This window comes from Melopsittacus undulatus, chromosome 4 (assembly GCF_012275295.1).
Source record: "Melopsittacus undulatus isolate bMelUnd1 chromosome 4, bMelUnd1.mat.Z, whole genome shotgun sequence".
NCBI classification, from domain to species: Eukaryota; Metazoa; Chordata; class Aves; order Psittaciformes; family Psittaculidae; genus Melopsittacus; species Melopsittacus undulatus.
In genome coordinates, this window is record NC_047530.1 from 98345767 (window position 1) to 98368187 (window position 22421).

At 55.2% G+C, this 22421-nt stretch overlaps 2 protein-coding genes across 3 annotated transcripts in view; both read left to right on the forward strand.

The window, feature by feature from the left end:
* The window catches only part of SUFU (SUFU negative regulator of hedgehog signaling), a 94942-nt gene extending 86953 nt beyond the window's left edge, over positions 1–7989 (forward strand). For both annotated transcript variants that reach the window (XM_034061735.1, XM_034061736.1), the window contains exon 12: positions 1062–7989. In XM_034061735.1, the coding sequence (XP_033917626.1) occupies positions 1062–1151 (90 nt within the window). In that variant the 3' untranslated portion in view covers positions 1152–7989. The remainder of the gene's footprint in view (positions 1–1061) is intronic.
* A 9808-nt stretch (positions 7990–17797) lies between these two features.
* The window catches only part of TRIM8 (tripartite motif containing 8), a 29100-nt gene continuing 24476 nt past the window's right edge, over positions 17798–22421 (forward strand). The window contains exons 1-2 of the mRNA XM_005154554.3: positions 17798–18930; positions 19223–19883. Of these exons, the coding sequence (XP_005154611.1) occupies positions 19314–19883 (570 nt within the window). The 5' untranslated portion in view covers positions 17798–18930; positions 19223–19313. The remainder of the gene's footprint in view (positions 18931–19222; positions 19884–22421) is intronic.

Genomic DNA, 22421 nt, shown 5'->3' on the forward strand with positions numbered 1-22421 from the left:
GTGTCAGTGGGTATAGCAGATCCTGCAGACCGGCTTCCAGAGCTGTCCCCATATGGTCTGGACCCTCGGGCTGGACACTGGGATTGCATGAAATGCCTGTGCAGAGCTGGTTGCCATCCAGCTCTGGATGGGGCAGATTTGTAGTTTAAGAGATTACACCCCCACCTCCCACAGAGATGGTTTTGAGGTCTCTGTGAATGCATGGGCCCTGGTCAGATGCAGCTGTGAGAAGGGTTGGTGGTAAGGCCTCTTGGAGCTCTGTCCCTGCATGGTTTTGTTTGGGGTCAGAGATGCTGGGGTGACTTCCCAGTCTAAGGCAGGATGCCCTGGAGCGACATCAGGATGGGACCAGTGCACTCACCTTGTTTGGGAAACATTGGCCAGAGGCAGTGCTGTGCAAACCAGACTGGGGCAAAAAATCTGTTTCAATCAATGTTTGCAAAACAGCCTGAGCAGCTGAGTGCCTGTATGAATATGAGGCATTGTACAGCACCCTGTGAAGCCTCTGTACCAGAGGTGGGTAGGGCTGGAGCAGAAATGCTGTTCAGGCACTCTGACTCTCCCCAGCCAGGGTTTGCCCACCCAGAGGTGATGGCCATTTGCAAGCCTGTCACCCAGCAGAGCCATGCTAGCTCACATCCCACCCTGTACCAACAAGAGTTTGAAAGCTGCCATAAGTCTCCATTCAAAGCAGTGGGGGCTGGTGTAGGTGCAAGGAAAGGGGATATGGTCAGGTAGGAGGGGAGATAGTTCTGCTATGACTTTTCAGAGAGGTTGGGAGGGGAAAGGGTGATGGGGGCAGAAACCCTCCAGAATCCATCTGATGAAATAAACAGTGCTTGGGCTGAAAGCTCAGAGCTTTACTTTGGCAGCTGAGGCAGAGGCTGCATTATCTAATGTCCACTGCTGTCCAAAACACACTGATGGGGAAATGTTTTCTTAGTGGCCTCTTGTTTTAAAAAATAATAATAACATGGGGCTGCCTGCCTTTGCACTGGGTTTGTTTGTTCTGTGCAGGTTGCAGTGATACACATGGACTGGTTCTCTTTACTGTCTTGCAGTTTAAACTTCCAAAGGAGTACAGCTGGCCTGAAAAGAAACTGAAAGTTTCCATCTTGCCAGATGCCGTGTTCGACAACCCGCTGCATTAGAGCTGAATTACACCCTTCTAACAACTGGGAGAGCCAAGTTACTGTCCATTGCCCAGTGACTCACGGGATAATTAATGCAGTAAAAACTCTGCCTGCAACTAAAAGAGTTTGCTGCACAACCACTGCAAACAGAAGAGGAGCTGCTCAGCACCAGCCCAGACCGAACTGAGCCCTTTCCTTTATCCTTCCCAAGGCTGAGCTCTCTGGGAACAGCCTGCGTATGTGTGAGTGCGAGTGAGAATATTTAACTATGAAAATTAGTAGTAAGAATCCTTTTTTCTCTCTCCTAGCTACAGAACTCCCCTCTGCCTTAGCTCAGGGTGTAGATGCTCTGCACGCCTGTATTTACACATGCGTTTCTGCCAGGTGCGAGCCTATAATCCATGGATTAAATGTTCTTTACGTGACTCTGGAGTCCTTTTGTTAGCCAAACTTTTACTGACTGCAGAACTGTTCTTCCATGTGCTATTTTTTTTTCTTTTCAGAAACGGAATGGTATTTCCCCTGTTTAAAGGAGGCCAAAAGCTCACATGCTTGAAGCTGAACAGATTTAAAGATGAACTTTCTAGTTCAGTCAAGAAAAACAAACCCAGATCCTCCCTGCCCTCAAATTAGGCATGTTTTAAGTGTTGGTCTTGGTGCTATTAGCTATGGTATCACTGCAAACAGAGGCAACTTTATTCTCACGCATCCTGTCCTTGTGCCTGAACCCCAGGGAAGGTCGCAACCCCTGGTTTTGCACAAGCAGGAGGAAGAAAGCTACCGGGGCGGGGGAGATCTCCTGTTTACAGTGTGTTTATCTTTAAAGAGATACTGTCAAGTATTTTTTCCTTGCTATTGTACAGAATTTGAGAAGCTAGAAAGGACCATTTGTTCACAGGGACAACTTCAGCAGCTCTGCAGGATCCAGAGGGCTGCTTGAAAGCATATGAAACAGAGATCTCCACTGCCCTGGCGCAGCAGAGAGGAGACAGCCTCAATAAAGCCAACTATTCTCCCTGTTCCAGCAGGGTTGTGCCCTAGCACAGCTCCATTTTCCCCTCTAGCCTCACTGTGATGGCTCTTCTTGTTATTGCCAATGTCCTTCCTTTCAGATAGATTTGAGCTGTAAAGCATCAAAATCAGCTTGAAAAGACCCTCCCTCTGGATCCCCATGGCTTCCTCCTTGGAGCAAAATGTGGTGTGCAGAGGGAGACGGTCTCTGCAGGGTCAGGCTGTGTCTCTGCATCAAGATCCTGGCCCCTGTGGATATGCTGCAGCAAACCACTGCAGGCTTTACCCCCTGCTGCTGTTGCAGGTTGTTTCTGATGCATTTTCCCCACCCTTCTTCTGCCCATTGTCTTTTGGTGACAACTCTTCACTCCTTGTCAGGGGAGGTGCAGCTTTCCTTCCACCCCTTTTTGCCTACAGGAGAACCTAGTGATTTACTCACAATTGCTGTGTGATCACAATACAAGGATAGCAGAAGCTTTTAACACTCAAGTCCCCTGATCAAACAGCAAAGTCCAGGAGGCCTCACAGTACCCCAGGGTTGGTTTTCTGTTTGTTTTCTGATTTAATTTCTTCCTGGCACATTCAGCTTTGATGGTTTTTGCATATATTTGGGGCTGGTTAACGTTGGTCAAGAAGCAGAGCTAGGAGCCACAAAGCTTTCTTTGGACTTGCTACAGAATTCTGCTGTGGCCTCAGGCAAGTCACTCAATGTCTCTCTGTGCAGAGGGTGATTATTGACTAGTGGGCTGTAGGACCTACCGAAGCATGCCAGGGTTTGCAGGGGAGGGCGTGCTTTGTGTACAAAGTAGTATTTGTATTATTGTAATTGTTGTTATATTATAATTTAAGACAGGCCAAATGCAGGGTCCAACACTGCTCGGCAGAACCTTCCTTTCTGCAAAGCTACGGAAGCAATTTACATGTAAATGAGTTTGTAATTTTGTCTGAACTCACAGGATCATCTTAGAATCCTGCTGCGAAAGAACAAACTTTCAGATATCTGCATGTGCCAGCCAGGGGGTTTCTGTGCTGTGGCAGACTGCAGTCATCCGTGGGATCTCTTGGCCAGTTTTCATTGTCCTGGTTAGCACGAAGCATCCCTTCTGCACTGGAGATGTATATGCAGGGGACGGTGTGGGTGAGAAAATGGCATGAAGATGTACCAGTCCAGCTTCAGAAATTACGTGTCCAAAGTCCCACCACCAGATAATGAGCAAACAGATGATTGTGGCAATCAAGGGAGAAAGGCAAGAGCAGCAACTACAATTCTGTCCCAGAGCCATCCGCCAGCAGTAGCCCATGGGCTGCTCTTGTACGATGCTTGCTAGGGGTACCTGCAGCAGAGCTGGGCCATCGCCGCAGTGCTGGCTGCTCTTCCTTGTTTCCAGATGCTAGCTCTCATTAAAAGGAGCTTAAAATGCACATCTTGGTGAAGAAGGGACATTTGGAAGGTCAATTGTTACTGTTCCCACAGAGATCAGCACAGGGCAGAGAGAAGTCCAGCAGACCCTCTCTGGGCTCTGACACACATCTGGAAAGCTTAGGACCTCCTGCCCTATGAACTCCTTGAGCCTTCGCAGTGGGGATGCAGTGCTTTACGTAGGGAATGCACCTCCTCCAGGCTGGCTCGTGCTCCAGTTCTGCCTTTCTTATGTGTATGTTTTCATCACATATTTACTCTCATGAGATGCGCTGGGTTGGGTTTTCATTGACTTCAGAGCGAGCACGCTGAATGCATTTGAAAATCCACCCAGTATCTTTGTGTGTGTGTGTATTTTTGTTCCATGTCATGTATTTATATATAGTTCTGTGTATTTGAGTTATGAACAGGTGGCATGCCAGAAATCACTATTTCTGAGACACTTTCTCACAGAACCTTGCTGGTAGCCAGATAACAATTGAGGGGAAAGTTTAAAGGCAAAGAAATGAAATCTTCCTATTTAGTTAAGGGGGGAAATATTAGACAAGTGCTAAAATAGAAATCTCTGTCTCTTACAGTAGGTGTAACAATGAGAGAAAGCAGTGAAAGTCAGCCTTTAAGCTCCAAGGTCGTGTCGCTGCCTCTCAACAGTTGTCTAAGAATAAGAAAGTTGCATGTTCCTCAGTATCGTGAATTGCTGCGCACCCACAGGACCTCCCCTCCCCTGACTCACATCAGGTTTGCAACCATGCCAAAGGCTTACTCATAAGCAACTAAATGAGATCTCAAGCTTGGATATTTTCATCTTGGGACAAGAGGACATGCCTGTGTGTGAAGGAAATGGAAAAGAAACCGTTGTATTTTAGTGAGCATTTTCCCTTCAAGAAGGGAAACGCATCAGTGTTAATAACACCATGGTGTTTGTCTAGCCCAAACCTGCTGAGATGGTAGGCCCCTGGTGCTGAGTTTTTCTAGGTTGTGTGGAAGGTGTGAAGGAGATTGTCTGAAAACAAAACCTGTGAGGCTTGTGTTGGCTAAAGATAACGTTCTGGATGGAAATGAACATGGTTCAGAAGCAGCAGGTACAGGTTTTCTCCCTCCTGGAGAAGCCTTGCGATGCAGGTCGATAGGGATATTGCCAGAGATGAAGAGAGAGCCTCATGGCAGACCTGCAATGCCTTGAAAATCCAACATGTGACAGCAGTTCCGAAATGAGAGAAGTCCCAAAAGCCAGGACTACTCTCCCTCTCGACTTGTGATTAAGAACAGAAGGAATGTATAGTTTCACTCCTGAAGTATGTGGGCTATGATCTGAGCAGAGCTTGTAGCTGGTGTGACCTACAGTGATATTTTCAGTGGCTCAGATAGGTGGTGCCTGCTGTGTATCGTGTCTTTGAGGACGGTGATATATTGCTCTTACTGTACAGAGATTTGCCAGCAGTGATTGGAAATTATATTCTGAAGCTCTTCAAATACTCAGTTACTCTTGGATGGCTTTTGAAATTACACCAAGTCATCAAGTGGTCTTTGAGGAAGTGGGGGTTGTGTTGTTTTTCATCTGTGACCAGGAGAAATATTTAGGGGGTGTAGCTTTTAAAAAGAAAACAGTTGAAAGAGATGCTTGCCTTGGAGGGCGCAGATTGCTGGGGAGAGGTTATGGGGGGGAGGAGCAGCCTCGTCCTGCACCCACAGCTCAGGCAGTGGAGCCCTTCATGCAACTCAGGCACTGCAAGGGGAGCTAATGTGGATGAAAGGAAGCCAGAAACCAAAGCGAGAATCATCATGGCCTCAGCACATCATGGGGCCCTGCAGGAGAGTCCTCATTTCCATGCCAGGACCCACTGAGGTCCTGCACAGGCGCAGGCAGCCGCCACACACATCCCACTGCATGTTCACGCTCCGGCCTGTATCCCTCACTGATGGCGGAGGCTGCAAATGGCTGCATCTGAGGTTGAGTCAAAGATGGGGAGTGGCAGCCTGGCTGCTGCTGTGGGCTCATTTGTTATTCTAATCAGTGTGGGGTGGGGAGCGGAGCTCCTGCTCTGCTGCCCCTCGTGAGAACCTCCAGGCTGGTCACCGAGCGAGCCTTATTGTTCATCCCCCATCCCTTCCCTTTGGCACATGTCCCCAGCTCCCCTGGAATCCTTTCTCTGGTGCTTCACTGGAAGGTGCTTGGCTGGCTGCATGCTTCGCAGGACACAGGGTTAGATGACACATGGGATCATGGCTCCTGGGCTGTTTGTCTGTCCTGCGTCCTCCTGGGTGGGCATCTGGAGTCAATGACCTGCTTTGTATCTGGCCAGGGCAAGGCAGCGTTGTGTCAGGTGGGGAGATCCACAGACCCTCAGGCCAGAGGAAACCCTTAGACCTCTGTGTCCAGTTTTCCTTGCACCCTGTGGCTCTGCTGTACCCAGTCCTGGGCACCAGCCCAGGTGAGCAGGGGTCTGGCACCATGAGAGCCCTTCCACTTCTTGGGGACATGGTCCTCTACGTGACTGCCCTCCATCTAGAGTATGTATTGTGCCTTAATTCCCCCCGTGAGTGAAGCTGCGAGGGCACATGAGCTGTCGAGCAACCAGGAATCCCTTTCAGTGCATCTGTCCCTATCGATTAATGCCAGCCTGCACAGCAGCCAAACTGTGTCCAAAACAACCTCAGAATGCGTGTTTGCCAGTGGGGTTCACCTCCAAAGATTCTGAAGCTGGGTTTAGGTCTCTTGGACCATGGCAGTTTTTAATGAGCTCTGTAGCAACCTCCTATTTTGATCATGGTTTTTTTTCTGTTGTGCAGTTCCCTTTTCAAAAGAAAACCCTCGTGTTTGACATGAGTCCAGAGTTTCCAATGGAGAATAAGCCTGAGGTTGCAAATGTGTTTAAAACCCAGCCTTGCATCAACCTGTCTCTGTCAGGCAGTGAACCTGTCGTGTATCGTGCTTCACCACCTCTTCATTTCTACCATGGTTCTGCTTCCCCTAAAGCCGCTGACAGACCATAAAATCATCATAAGTGGCACATCAGTTCACAAACATGATTTCTGGTGTGCCTGGAGGTGGTCCCTTCCCTTTCCCTCGCTGAAAGACCACAGCATCGCTCACCGTTCGCCTCGCAGGGCCCCGGCAGCAGGAGAGGAACATCAGCCCAGGAAGGGCTGCACGTGGCTGGGGCCAGCGCTTGGTTGTTTTGAACTGTCCTGCCGCTGCCTCTTCCCTTCTTTAAAAGAGGAACAGAGAGGGGAAGAAAGCCCCAAACCTCGAAAACTTGTGGGGGAAGCTTCCTGCCGGCTGCTGTGCGTTGCACACACACTGGCCTTTTCTCTCGCCCTCTCCCTCCGCTCCCGGCGAGGCTGGAGATGAAAATGGCTCCTTTGTTCCTTTCCCTGGGGCCCAACTGCAGCGAAAGTGCGGCTCCGGAAACCCTCCGCGGAGCGAGCGGCGAGGGTGGGAGGGACCGAGCTGTGTGTGTGGTAGGGCCTACATAAACACGGCATGTGTTGACAATGCCGCGGGCAGGATGGGCGCAGAAGGACTCTGTGGTGCTGGCGACGAAGCTCTCGCGCTGTGCGGCAGCGAGCAGGCAGCGAGGCCCATGGGGGCAGAGGAAGGGGTGTGAGTGGCTGTGTCCTCCCAGCAGTGACTGGTCACGGGCTGGGGGCTCCAGGCCCTTTTGATCTCTGCATTTGGCTATTCCCTTGTGGAAGCAGACAGCATCCTGCTGGGGGCTAGTGCCGATGCCTGGGACCCCACACCGGGATGCTCCTTGCATCCATCCAGCTCTGGAGTCCTGGTGCTCCAAGTCTGGCCATGGTCATGCTCCAAAACCCAAGTTTAGTCGTTGAAAACACTTCTCTCATCCAGCCTGGGGTGGACACACCAGCTTTCTCTGTCTTTAAAGGTCTGGAGGTTTGGCTGTGCGCTTTGGACCCTATTTTGCATAACCTAGAGCAAGGACAAGCTTCCCAGTGTGAGGGACCCATGGATAAGAGGGACCACAGCAAACCCTGGCTGCTGGTGCTGCCCTCGCAGCCCAGAGATGAACCTTTCTGTAGCTCAGCGTGTGCCTGTGTGCGTGTGTGTGTGCTTGGTCTGCGTGCACAGGGCTGGCTGGAGCGAGGAGCCCAAGGATGCTACGACAGGGCCAGAAGGAGCCCGCGTGCCTGCAGGCAGTGTGTCCGTACCTTGTAGATGCCTTTCTGCCCCTGCCCGCCCTTGTTTTTTATAAAAGACAAAGGAAAAAAAAACCAAACCAGAAAAGCTGAACTAGAGGTTTTTAAATATTTTATATTAGTTTCTAATGTAAATTCCTACCTTGTCCTTGCAGTGCTGGGGGGGGGTTGCCTGCACGTGACCTTTTGTAATATTTTTGTGACTCACTAAACGTTTCTGTTTCCCTCCCGTGTATTCGAAGTGCATTAAAGGTCTTTGCAGAACTGTCGGTGTCCTTCTCTGCGGGTGAACCGGCGGGACCCCCCCATTGTGGTCAGCACCTTCTCATTGATGCCTTCTCCCCACCAGCCTCTGGGGAGCAGGGTCTTGACTGCAGAGGGAGGGATCTTCCTATTCCCATTCATGCTCCTGCCCATGTAGGATCCTCCATGGCAAAACCCCCTGGAGCAGCCTGAATGCCGTTGGGATGGGGAATGCTCACACGTGGGTCCGAGGACGTGGCTGGTTGGCTGAGGGATGACAACCTCGTCCGCTGGCGTGGGAAGGAGGGAGCCAGGGTGAGTGCTGGGTCAGGTCCCTGCTCCCGTCCTCTGCCAAGCGCCTCTTGGCTCCGGCAGGACCCATGGGGGTGTGGATGTGTGGATGTGCTCCGGGTATGCCGAGGAAGAGACGCAGGGAATGCTGATGGAAACAGGCCTGAGCTAATGTTGCACTGATTCCCCAGTAACGCAGAGTGATTCTGCAATGATCTTTTTACACTCCTTGGTAATAAATTCCTTTCAGGTCAGAGAGGAGAGAGAAAGGGTGGGATATCGGGGAGGGGGGAAGGGAGGTGGCTACTCACAGGGGAAGAGTGACAAGGAAGGAAGGGGTGCATGGGGAGCTACATCCACCTTTGGGCAGGTTCTGTGCTTCTCTCTGGGGCGCTGTCTCAGCACTCCCTGCATTGAAGCAGTCAGCAGAAGGGTTCCTGCATGAGTGTTTTCTTTTGAGGTTTGGGGTGAAAACCATCCTTTCCCAAAGAACCTCTCCCCCAGCTGCATCCAGGCATGAATGGCTCCAAGGCAAAGCTGCGGCGTCTCTGGGAGCCAGCAGTGCAGAGCAGCCAGTGCTGGACATGCCTAAGGGAACATGGCCATAGCTTGGTCATGTTCATTGTCTCACTTGAGGAAACTTTGCTGGTCAGCTGAGGTCCCAGTGAGGTTCTCCTTCCAGGCAAGGATATGGGAGGTGTGAGGCTCCCTGCAGCTGGTCCCCTGGCCTGAGACATCTCCCTGCCCCATACCACTCACCTTCCCAGACATCTAAGTGTTTGCAAGCACAGGGCCACCCTACTAGGACATCCCAGCAAGGATGGTGGAGCTGGGAACCCTCCTCGCTGGCCACTCGCTTAATTTAATTAATGATTCTTATAACCCAAGGGCAGCAGTCCCCTTGCCATGGCACATCCCAGCTGACCCCTCTGTCCAGCCTCACAGAGGCTAAGGGGGATCCCTGGGGCTGCAGCTCAGAGGGGTGCTGCTCTCCCACCACCACCCTTCACCCCAAGCTCCACCACCAGCCTGGGCAGCCGTGGTCGAGGCTCTGCCTCCACCGGCTGAGAGCCCCTTCGGGCAGTGGATTTAATGAAGGCTCCTGAGGAGCGGTGCCTGGGAGCCCCTCCTGGGTCTGCGGCTCTGAACTTCATTAGGAGCGGTTTGTTACTAATAACGCCGGCAGCTCCTTCAATTAATAATGGAAAGGCTGCGAGCAGATGCCAAGCCAGGAGAGGGAAGGGATTGGTTTGTTTATTTTTCTCTTCTTCTTGGTTGGGTTTTGTTGTTGTTGTTGGAGTGCAGTGGGAGGGATGGGGCTCGCTTCCCATCCAAAAATGAACGGCAGCACCCAGGAACCTCAATGGGGAAGAGGGTGAACCTGAGGGGCAAGAGGGATGGGGTGGGATGAGAGGGCAGCCCCCATGGGAAGGTGTTACTGCTGTGCTCCCGGCCCACCCAGGGCACTTGGATTGTGCTGGACTTGGGTAACTACGGATGGTCCTGACCCGGGAGACCTGGTCATAGCATCAACCCCCAGAGCATGTCCCTTCCTATAGCATGTCCCCCAGCCAGTATCAGGATGGTGCAAACATGGGAGAAAGGAGTTCTCCATGCTTTAGTCCACTTGGACCACAAGGAAATACGGGCTCACAGGGGATCAGCACACCAGATCCCTTTGGATTGTTCTTTTTCCCCTCTTTTTGCCTTGTTTCTCTCCTGCTTGCTGTTTCACCTGCCTGGTAGTACCTCAGTGCAGAGGAAAGGCTCCCGGCACATACCGGTGTGCAGGACCTGACACATTAACACCCTGAGCTCCTGGGGACCCTGTGGCCGAGCTGCATTCGGAGAGGGGCCTGAAGCAGCTGGGCTGTGTTGGGTCCTGCTGCCTCCCCCCAGTGCAGGGCAACCCCCCTCAGCCCCACAGCAGAGCCCTGGCGACAACAGGGGTTGGGCAAGCGTCCTCGCCCTGCTGTAAGTCAGAGCCTCACCATCCAGCAAAGGAAACCAGGACCTGGCAGCAGTGGGAGAAGCACTGCAGGGAAGCTCCAGCTCTGCTAGCAGCCCACAGCGTGCCCTAAAGCTCTGGCTTCTCCAAATAGCTTTCAGAGCAACTGCTCCTGCTGTCAGGCAGTTTGCATTGGAGAAGAAGGATGGCCTCACCTTGCCCCAGCACCTCATCGCTCACACTAATTGAAGCAGCCCATGAGACAGGCCATGGCAGCACGACCTCAGCATAGGCTCCATCCCCTCGGTCCCCCACTGCTTACCTGCTGCAGGGATGCGCTGGCTGCGGGTGCGTTCCAGGCAGCAGCTTTCCAACAGAGCGAGCTTCAGGTTTGGGTTTGTTTTTCCCAGGGGAAAAGTATTTTTAATGCCTTTCCCATCATTCATTTTTCCTCAGACATTCCACACTCCGGCCACAAATAACCTGAGGGAGGGCAGCGAGCAAGGCTGAGCTCCTGCACAGGAGATGGGGTACCCGCTCCAGAAGGGCTGGGGAGCAGGGAGCAAAGGGAAAACGTCCATGGTCAATTTGACTGGAGAGACCCCACTTCCTGCCAGGGCTGGGATCATCCCCATCTGCTTAATGCACAAAGCCCTTCTCCAACTGATAAAAACACTGGAGGAAACATGGAGCCGCAGCACCTCGTGCTCCCCGCTTGCTTTTTTGGGCAGGAAAATGATGCAAAGCATCCAGCAAAGGGGGAGAATAAAGGCAAAAAGGGCCCAGGAATGGGGGGATGGCTGGGATGTGCGGTGGGGAGCGTCTCCAGGGATGTGGGGTGGGTGGCAGCGTGCCCAGCCCCAGCACAGGCAGCCCGACAATAACGCGAGGCGTCAGGAGCACACTCAGCGGTGGGAATCCCAGTCCTTGCCTTAAAAGGAGATTTCAGGGATGCTGTTATTGGAAAATTGTTTTCTGATTATTCAGCTTACTGAGAGCCTGCTGCATTATTTGCAGTGTGACACGAGGGGGGCTGTGGCTGCACAAGAACAGTGACGACCGAGGGTGTTTCCAGGGATTTCCAGGCCAGGAGAGTCCATTAAATCATCCCATTTGACCTCCCATGTTCACAGGCCAATTCACCCAATTCCTCTCGTGTTGAGCCCAATAACTTGTGCTTCTGATTCAAGCAGGAGGCCCAGGACTAAGTCCTATTTCAGCTCAATGGCTTCAAGAGAAGAAGAATCAGCCATTGACTTCCCTTGGCTCTCTGTCCTGATGGCATGAAACCCATGACAGCAGCATTCTGCTGCTGACCTATTTCTGATGTGGCTGCATCCTGCTTGCTTTCACTCTCTTTTGGGCAGAGAGGATGCCCACACGGCCCCTCAGCCGGTGCCTGCCGTGCATGCGTGCTGAGCCACATGGGTTAATACAGACAACCAGTGGGATCCCTCTTGGTCTGCTGTCAGTGAGCAGCTCAAGAGTTAATAAACTTCGAACAGATGTGACCAACATGTCAAGACACGAGAAGTACGTGGTATGGATGTTTATAAGTACATCGACAGAAGGCATTCATAAAAGGTTATAAACCATGGTAATAAGCAACCCATCAACTTGTTTGGACTCTAACACTTGATTAACCATTTATTAAAAGGTGCAATAATCATTTATAAGCCATAAGTGGGACCGAACGTAAAGTATGACTCTTTTCATGTTAATAGATGCCTCAAGAATTTCCCTCCGTGCCATGGTTTGAGTGGTTAAAGTCTAACCCAGGCTGCCGGGAGCCCCTGCCCCTCCTCTGTGGCATGCACAGGCTGTATTCATACTGGGAGCCTCCCACTCTCCCAGCCCCATGGAGCAGGACGGGTGCCCCCACCCCAGGTTTGGCAGTTCTATGGGGTTGTGCTTGTGGGGAGCAATGGGTTTAGTCCAGGCTCTGGGTGACCTCCGGCAGTGCTTGAGCATCCCACCGGAGACCCTGGGAGGGACCAGCCCAGTGGGTTTGGGGCATGGAGAGACAGGCAGAGGGATCTGCTGTTGTGCAGGGGCCAGCACAAGGTGGTGGGCACTGAGGGGAGCATGGGGAGAGGTTCTTCTTGCAGGCACAGCCCAGCACCAGCTGCCACCAGAGGGGTCCCATTGGACCCCAAGGAAGAGCTCTATGGGGACAGTGGGCATCAAGTGCTGAGCTGAGCAGGGTGGATCAGGGACCACGGATTTCAACTGCCTGTCTCAAGTCCCTGGTGCCCTGGGGAATGAAGCAGAGCACAGGGAGAGAGCTGGGAACTGTCTTCCTACATCCCCCTGCATGGAGTCAATCTAAGCCTCGGGCAGCCAACGTACCAGGATGGGATGGAAATGCCTCCAACGCAACAGCAGCTTCATCCTTCTGTCAGCAGGACCCTCCTTCTTTATTTGCCATCACTACTCCTACCCCCAGACAGACCATGTTTTCCTTCCTGGTCTCTTAAACCCATAATTGCTCCCATTACACAACCAGGAGTGACAGTTTGTTAGCAAAGCTTCCTGACCTAATTTACACTGATACCCTTGTGCTCTTCACTTCGCTGTGGGCAAACAGACCTTTAGAGGGGAAGGAGAGCCCCGGCAGCTGTGTGTGCATGGGCTGCAGCTCCGGGCTCCCTGCCCTTGCCCTGCCTCAGTTCCCCCTGGCTGCACCAAGCTCAGCAGTGACACTCGGGCTCAGGGACTGGGCTTTAGGGGTTGGAGGGGGGGGACAGCGGCAGTGGATGCACTCCTCTTCAAAGGAAAGCTCAGCAGCTGTCTGGGGGGGTGTTTCAGTGTGCTGGGGCCTGGGTCATTTGGCTGCAGCCACTTTTAATTGCAGATAAGGAAGAGGAAAGATGAAATTGCTCTGCAGTGAAGACTTCAACGGTTCCACCTTGGCCAGGGCAGGGTCTGAAGGGACCTTCTGGTTGGAGGGTGACTGAACTGAGCTGCAGATGGGAATGGAGGTGGTGGGATCATACCCTGCTCCCACCCTCAGCCTCCCAGGATTGGATCTGGGGCTTTCCCCCAGGAAGGTGCCCAGCTACACTGGGGGATGCTGTACCAGAGCTGCACGCACCAGGGAAAAGGCTGGTGCAGAGGGAGAAAAGGGCCACCAGGAGCCACAGGCTTGGGGCAAAGGGCTGCTGCTTCCTGCCCTGGCCTTGTGAGGGGTGCATGTGTGCGACCTGGCACCGGGGGGACAGAGGGGCAGCAGAGCCGGATCCCCGGGGCAGGAGGGCTACAGCACAAACCAGCTACAGCGGGAAATGCCTCACAGTGACTGGTCTTCCTGCGGCACAGCCTGGGCTGAGGGCAGCGCAAGCCTGGAGGGGACCGTGGGAGCTGCAGCAGGGATTTGCTCCCAGCATCACCTTCCGCTGCCCCAGCCCACGGTGGGAGACCCACGCTGGGTGCTGCCAGCATTTGCCGGTGTCCCTTCCGGACCCTGCGCAGTTACTGTTTAACCCATCCGGTACATCCCTCAGGCTGCCCCGGAGCACTGACGACGGGTAAGAAACACTGGGTGAAACCCGGTGCTGGAGCTCCCTCGGATGCTCGCACCGTCCGTCCCCAGGGAAAGACAGCCCGCTGGCAGCCTGGCTCTGGCAGCACCAATCCGACTGGCAGCAGAGGGTAAAATGAGACTGAGCTGCTCTTATTTATCTCCCCGGCCCCTCCTGGGGGAAGCAGCAGCCCCACAGGGGGAAGAGTGGCCCCAGTCTGGCCCCAGTCTCCTTTGTGCTCAAAAAACAAAGAAAAACAGAAAATTGTGCTGTTCTTTTTCTGTTTGGTTGGGGTTTTATGTACATGTATATATATACATGGAGGTTTTGTGGCTTTGACGCAGTTTCCTGAAAATCCTGCCTCATCCTGCCAGGGGCTGAGCGAATGCACATCCCAGCCCTCGGCGGTGGGGGAGAGAAGGAGGAGGAGAAGCCAGGGAGGGAGAGAAGAAAGCCTTTGCCAAACTGGCCTGACCAGAATGTGACACAAGAGCAGGAAATGAGTCACGCCGGCAGGGCAGCTGCTCCCAGGCATTTGCATAGAAAGAAACCCCACCAGGCAGGGAACTGCTCCTGCCCAGTCCCGGATCCCCATGCTCCAGCCTCACAGCCAATGGACCCACTGCCATGCTCTATGGCACCCCCAGGCCAGCCAAGGCAGTGAGCGCCGGAGCATCACCCCTGCCCCATGGCTGGCTGTGCAGCCCTGGATTTGGCCATTCAACCTTAGATATGCCCTGAACCAAAATGGATCTCCCCTCCATCACCCCCCATGCAGTTCCCCTTGCACAGACCTCAGTATCTCCTTTGCCCTGTGCTTTAGGCTTGGGGAGGAAGCCCAGCACTTTTGCCCTGAGAGGAGCTCCAGTTGCACATTCATTGCACAAGGGCAAAGCTCTCCCAAGGAGCCAACAAGGCCATCAGCATCTCTGCACCCAGTACACCAACCCAGCCCTGTTCCCAGCTGTCAGTGTTGGATGTGGGAGTCACTAGATCCCAATGCTTGGGTGCTTGGGGCAGGGAACATGCTTTGCATGCTGTGGGGACCAGGCTGCACACCCAGCTCCCAGTGCTTTCTTATTAATCATAGAGGATGGAGGTTCCCCTTGCATATAGACTGTGAACACATGTGTGCATCTTCCCTCAGCAGGGACTGGGCTCTGAGGATACCAGAGCAGGCACTGACAGTGTGGGATGGATGCTGCAGCAGGGATGGGTGCAGGATGGCCAGGCACAAGCAGTGCATGAGGTGATGTGCCCTCAGCTGTGTCCAGGGGTCCTCAGCTGAGCCGTGGGGATCCCTGTGTTGTGCCTCCTCTGTGGGGTTGTTTCCCTCCTCCACGCAAACCAGGAGCCAGGGACGGCCCCAGAGAGATTTAGTGCTGCAAACCAAGTGACTGCCACCCTTCAAGTTCCTTAAATCCTTAAACCCAGTCTTAAAACCAGCGAAAGCCTTCAATGCCTTAATCACATGGAGCAGGGTGGAGGGAGCTTTCTCCATTGCACTTAGCCACCTCACAGGGCTTACATGGAAGTGGGACAGAAGGGCAGTGATGGCTTCTCTCTGGCTGGTTAACTGAGTTATAAACAACCCAAGAAGCACATAATCTGGTATTACTTTTGGAGGGCTCAAGACTTCGGGGGAAGGCACAGGGGTGGGTGACAGAGCATCCCCCAGGAGCACCTCAGCAATGGGGTGGTGGCAGGTAGGGAAGCTGTCTCCTTAACAACAAACCACTCTGTGGCTTTGGGGGGTTGAGGGATGCGCACTGGGACTCCCCCAGCCAAAATACATCTCTTCAGCCCCTTGGCATTAGCTGGAGCACCCGCACGGGGCTGGATCCTGGTGGAGGGATCCAAAGTGGTGATGAGCACAAAGTGCTGCAGGCTTTCTGCAGCTCGCTCCCGCTGGTGTCCATCATTCACACAGCACTGGCAGGAGGGTGTCTGCGAGCTGTGTGAGCACAGGGGTCCCTCCCTACAGTCCCCTCTGGCAGCTCCTACAGGCTACAGAATGGTTGTGATGCCCAGCCTGGCTCTGGGGCTTCCCTTGCCAAGGGGGTATCTCCAGGCTGGGCAGAGCAATGGCATTGCCCAGATGTGGGTGAGATGACAGCAGGGCCAGTGTCCGTCCTGGGGCAGCAAGATTCCCAGCTGAGAACAGGATGCATCTTTCAGCTTGGCCCAGCCCCAACCCATCCTGCCAGATACCAGCCAGATTCCCCAGCTCACCTGCAGCAGAGGGCATGGGGGTGTCCTGAGCAGCCCCTTCGGAAGAGCTGTGCCCTGCCTGTGGTGGGGATGGTGCCTGTCACCAGGGGCTGCCCGGTGCTGCCTGTGGGTGTAAAGAAGAGAGAGTCACAAATAGTTTTGCACTGACTTTCTGAGGAGAGGTTTGCCTCTGCGTGGGCTCAGCAGCCAACAGCATCTCTGACACATCCCCTTTGCAGAGCTTGAGCCCCAGGAGCCCTGGCATGAATGTGCGGGGATGAAGGGTGATACAGGGTGAGCCCCAGTCCTGGGGGGGTACCCATCACTTCATCTCCTTAACTCTTTGGCAAGACCTGCCTGTGGGCAGGGCGTTCCTATAAAGGAAAGTGTGGCAACAACCTGTGTGTGCTGTTAGGTGCTCATCCCCCTCAGGCAGCCAGCTGCCCTGGCTGGCCCATGGCACCAGGGCTATAGGGTGCTATAGGAGATACTACTGGGTGGTGTCTCTGGACAGTTTGGTTCATGGCTACTGTTAAGGAATTCCTGCTAAATCCCTCCCATAGGCAAATTGCCATCAGTGACCATCACCCAGGAGCAAGGCTAGAACTGGATCCTGAAGCCATCATCTGAGCCTTCGCCTCCTTGTCACTCCACCATAAACCTGATAGTGCATTCTGAGCATCTTTTGGTCTAAATACTCTATTTCGAAGCCATTTGTGACCACCTTGCAGTGGAAAATGAATTTACACCAGCAGTGTGCTTGAATCCCAGTGGTCTGGCACATTTGGCAGGGGTTGGATATATGGCATCCCTTGAAACAGCTAAGGGAACATTTGGTGGGAGAGCTGTTAACAGACACACCTCTGTGCCCTGGGCTTCAGCAAGAGGTGCTGGGGCTGCCCGCTTGGGAAGGACCCCATGGGACAAATGAGTGTTGCTCTGCAGGGGGATGAAATAAACCTGAAATGCTCCTCTCCTATGCAATGTAACGGCCCATCCAGGTGGGAGTGAAGAGGGGGTAGGAGGCTCCAGAGGGCACTTCTGGTACCAAGGCCAGCTGTGGCCCAGATGTGAGCTGGTTTCAGGGCGATCAACCCCTTTCTAAGGACCAGCACCTTGGATAAGCGTGGCTCCTGGCCGTGTAGGGATGCTGGTGGCCAGGTAGGGTGGCCCTACCTCTGATGCAGCGACCAGCAGGGACACCCCAGCTGGGGATGGAAGGATCTGGGGCTTGGAACACGACACCCTTAAGGTCCTCACCAATCCCAACCGTTCTATGAACCCCTGACACGCCTGGTCTCGGCTGGGCTGCGCTGCCGCAGCAAGGACAGCGCCGAGCACCGCGGTGGGGCCCGCTCATCCGTGTCCCCTTTAAGGCGGCGCGGTCCGGGCGGGGCGGTCCCCGGTGACGCGCGGTGGGCGGGCCCTGGGGAGGCGGGGCCGGTACCTCCGCAGCGCTCCCGGCGCAGCTCCGCGGCAGCGCCCGGTGGGACCGTGGGGCTCCGGCTGCGGCTCCGGCTCCGCTCCCCCCCTCGGCCGGGTCCCGAACGGGGCGGGGCGCACCCGCCTCCCCCTCCCTCCTTCCCCACGGTCGATATCTCCCCGCGGCCGCCGCCCCCATGGCCGCCCCGCCCGCCCCCCGCCGCCGCCGGGGCTGAGCCCGGCCGCCTCCGAGGCGCCGCCTCCTTTCCCCCTCCCCGAGGAGCTCCGCTGCGGGATCCGCGTTCCCCCCTCCCCTTCCCCGCTTCCCCTCGGCCGTCCCCCTCCCGCCCCGGGCCGCGGCCGCCTCCCCGGGGGCGGCGGGAGGAAGGCCGGGGCGTGGGGCTCCGGCGGGCGGGCGGGCGGCGCCCAGGGCGACCCCAAGATGGCTGGAGGCGGCGGCGGCGGGTGCGGGGGGCTCTGCTGAGCGGCCCCTCCGGGACGGGACGGCTGTGCTCGGGCTCGGGCTCGGCTGGCCCCGCAGCCCCTCCGCAGAGCCCTGCCGCAGCGGGTTGTGCCGGTGACTCTATTTAATTATTGTTTTTAATACCTTTTTTTATTATTATTTTTATTTTTTTATTATTTTATTTTTAACGCCTCTCCGGTCTCCGCTCAAAATGGCTGAGAGCTGACTCGGCTCTCCCGGAACCGCACGCTTCGGCCGGCTCCTCGCTGCCCTCCGCCGCCGCCTCGCCCGTTCCCTTCCCGGCGGGGCCGGACCGGGGAAGGTTCCCGGACAGCGTCCGTCTGCTCCGCTGCATTGTTACCTCCCCCCGGCCGGCCATGAGACCGGGCTAGGTCGGTGTGTGTCGTGTCCTTCCCCCCGTGCCGGACGCCTGTCCCCCCCAGCCCCGTGGGAAGCCGGAGCAGGTTGATCGGGGCCGCGGGGTTTCGCTCCCCCTTGGCAAAGCCCATCCTGTGCCATCCGTGCGGGGCGCTGGAGGAGGCTGCGCGGCGCTGGGGTTTGCTCTGAATGACCGAGCTCTCCCATTCAAGACCTCGCAGTCTCGAAGCAGGCGAGAGGTTGGCTTTTTTCCTTCCCCTTTTTTTTCTCCCTGTCTTGTCTGTTCCCCCCCCCCCCCCCCCCGTTCCTTTTTTCCGCTGCTGCTCCACCGGGTGAGGAGCAAATCTCGGGGGCCGCGGGGAGAATTCGTTATTTTCGCCATCGTCATCATCGCTATTATTGTTATTTTTTTTAACCTTCCTCCTCTTCCCATTTTGGATCTTAACCCTTTGATCCGTTTCCTTTAAAAGACTCCGATTCCCAACTCCCATCGGGGGAGAGGGAGGAGAAATACTGGGGATTAAAAAAAAGAGACCCTGAGCGAGCGAGCGAGTCCGCGCTCTCAGCTGTTAGCCGGGTTGGTGGGGGACAAAAGTCCCTTTAAAATATTGAATGTCAGTTGCTAAACCTAAGAAAAGAAAAATCTGATCTGGAGCGCTAAATTTAGGAGCTTTATATGGAACTTGGACTCTGCTGCTGGATTTTGTATGGATTTTTTTCAACCTTTGGTAAGTTTCAATTCACCTTCTTGGGTAAAAAAGAAACAAATGGCTTTTAGGGGTGGGTTAAGACTTGGGGCTGTAAATCCTACGCTATCACGTTGGGGGTTTTTAACCGTTTGTGTCGCTTGTTTTAATGAAGCGGCGGCAGGGATGTCACGTTTCCCCGCTGGAGATTCCTAGAGTGCTGCTCGGTGGGTTTATTTTATCGCCGGTTTCAGAGATCCCTTTGGTTTATCATTTACTGTGTGCTGCGGGGCGGGGGGAGCCCGGCCGTTCACCCCCAGGCTTCCCCTTGCAGGGAGGACAGACCCCGGCGTCCGCCCCTAGACCGCACTGAGCGACCGAAGCGGGTTGGGGGGAGAGAACGTCGCCAGAGGCTGCTGGCAGAGATGGCCGAGAATTGGAAGAACTGCTTCGAAGAGGAGCTCATCTGCCCCATCTGCCTGCACGTCTTCGTGGAGCCGGTCCAGCTGCCCTGCAAGCACAACTTCTGCCGGGGCTGCATCGGGGAGGCGTGGGCCAAGGAGTCGGGCTTGGTGCGGTGCCCGGAGTGCAACCAGGCTTACAACCAGAAGCCCAACCTGGAGAAGAACCTGAAGCTCACCAACATTGTGGAGAAGTTCAACTCCCTTAACCTGGAGAAGCCCCCCTCGGTCTTGCACTGCGTCTTCTGCCGCCGGGGCCCGCCGCTGCCGGCCCAGAAGATCTGCTTGAGGTGCGAGGCTCCGTGTTGCCAGTCCCACGTCCAGACCCACCTGCAGCAGCCGTCCACGGCTCGGGGCCATCTCCTGGTGGAGGCGGACGACGTGCGGGCCTGGAGCTGCCCCCAGCACAACGCCTACCGCCTGTACCACTGCGAGGCCGAGCAGGTGGCCGTCTGCCAGTTCTGCTGCTACTACAGCGGGGCCCACCAGGGACACTCGGTCTGTGACGTGGAGATCCGCCGCAATGAGATCAGGGTGAGTCCCACCTGCGTGGATATGGGGGTTTGTCCGGTCCAGGGGCAGCACCTCTCGCCCCTGTTGCCCGTTCCCCAGAGGTCTGTGTTTGTGTAGGACCTGCACAAAACCCACCCCGTTGCTGTTCCTCCTCCGCCCGGTCCCCCCGTGGCGGACATGTTAGGTGGCTTCCCCAGCCCAGCACTGACAAGAGCCCATGGGTGCCGGGGGGCTCTTGGAGGAAGAGGATGTCTGCTGGGAGCTCTTTGGAGCCCTTCAGCCATAGGACTTGAGGCCGCTTGGGTCTGGGCTGTGAGGGTTAGGGTCGAGGCTGTGGGCCAGGGGGGTTTGGGGCGGTCATCTCCCCGGTTCCTGCTGGGGAATGCAGCCTCTGTGGGGAAGGCCGAGGAGCTGCCCACATCTGAGGTCGAATCACCCCCAAACTGGACTCCCTGGGGGGACAAAGCAGCTGCAGACACAGACCCCGTCCATTGTGAGGCCTGTGAATGTCAAACTGCCGGCTCTTCCCACCGCCATCCCCTTCCCCCCGGCGATGAGCGGCTTCGTGTCAGAGACCCCCGGCTTCTTGCTGGCCGGGATTCGGGTGTTCTGGCCAAATAATGAGGTTGTGTTAGGGGGCACAGGGCTGACCCCCCCTTCCTAAAGCAGCATGGGGTGTAACGCAGGATTCGAGGGAAAGCAAATGTATTTCACTGGTGGCCAGCCCATCTGGCAGGAGCTTTCACCCTTGGTTCCCCACCCTGAAGTTCGTGGTGGGCATTTAACAGCCTTGCCATGACCCCACCACCACCTTCCCCCCTCCCAGGGCTGCCCCTCCGCTCCCCTTCTGACCCTTCGAAAGAGGCCCAGCGCTTGTCCACCGAATAAATATTTAACAATGAATTGAATGGTGATTACTGTAAAATGGGGATGATTTCCTGTGTATTTTAATGTTGCCAAAATGAGTCACCATTTAGCAATAAAAAAAACCCCAAGAAGTCATAAATAAAAATTGCAGTATAATTACTTTCCAATTGGATGGCCAGGCCTGGGCTGGGGGGGGCAGCTGTGTGCGGAGAGGAGCCAGCCTGAGCTCACAGGAAGGTTATTTTCCTCTCCAGGTTTTTTGGGGAAAACCAGATTGCTCGGCCGAGGTGGCAGCAGCTCCACCACACACGCTCCGAGGGGAAAGACCCAGCCTGGCTTGTGGAGCAGCGCGTTTTGCTTCTATTTATAGGGAGGCATTTTGCTCTCCCTCTGCCAGGGTGGGAGCTACCCCGGGAGGGCTGCGTGGGGCTGGGACGGGGCTGGGATGTGCATTTCCCGGGAGCCTTAGCCAGGGACCAGAACTATTTTTCCAGGTCCTTTTCCAGGACACTTTGATCTCATCTGTTCCCGCTCTCGCTGCGTGGGGTTTTTTTGTTGTCGCTGCCGTTGTTATGGCTGTTCGCTGCTCCTTGCGGATGCACGCTGCTAATGACCTGGCAGAAAACTGCCACGGGCTAAGGCTGGGGTTTGGCCATGGCTTGAAATGTTAGGGTATGTGGCCAGGCACCTAATGCATCGGGCAGCTGTATCGTAGGGCTGCAGAATTATTTGGTGACCTTGGCCAAATCCCTGGGTACCTCCATCGCGGCGTTATCTTAATTTCCTTTCTCTGCGGTGATAAGCTTGTCTCTTCCCTCTGGGCGCGTGGCTCGGTTGGGTGCCGGGGCTATGGAGGACAGTGCAAAGCAGGGGACAGCACGAGGATCCCTCCAGTAGTTGAAGCAGTTTGTCCATGGAGAGACTGGAGTAGGAAAAAGGCCTGGCAGGTTGCTGAGGGCTCCCTGCGTGGCCTTGGCCAGGTCTCTGGTTGAAAGCTGCCCCTTGCCAGCCGGTGGCCGTGTTGGTTCCTGAATTAGGGTGCGTGTGCTCAGCCGGTGACAGCTTCCCGCCTGTGGGAGCCGGTCCCGGGATTCCTGGCTGCTTGCTCACCCCGCAGCAGTGAGTCGCTCATGGAGCATCCCGGGAAAGGACGGGGGGGCTGGGGCGTGGATGAGTAACGCTGGGCTCCGGAGGTCCGGGGGAGGCCCCGTTGTGAGAGGTTTGTTCCATGCATGGGTCGCACTCAGGAAGCCGTTAATTGAGAAATGAGTCAAAGTTTTGAGGCTCAGGGCCCTGCCCTTGGTGCAGGGGACTTGTGAATGGGGGGGTGACATGACCCAGTGTGGTTGGGGTGGCCCTATAGCTCAGAGAAAGGACAGGAGCCTGCAAACACGCTCCCCATAAACTCACCTTCTTTAGCATTCGTGACTCCAGCTCTGCTGCTGGCCCACCTTAAAGGACATCTTACCCAGGTCACAGTCTGATTTGAAGGGGAAAAGGTGCTCAACACTCCCTGGGAACAGCACCAGTGCTTTCTCGGCTGTAAGCTGGCAATTAGGGCAAGAGCTTGTGCTGGGCAAAAGGAGGCAGAGGTGTTGTCCGCAGGAGGAAGGAGGGTGTCTGTGGAGGGCTGGCTGGAAGCGGAGGTGTGCGCTCGGTAGGTCTGGGGGCCGCTCGGCATTAGGTGCTGCA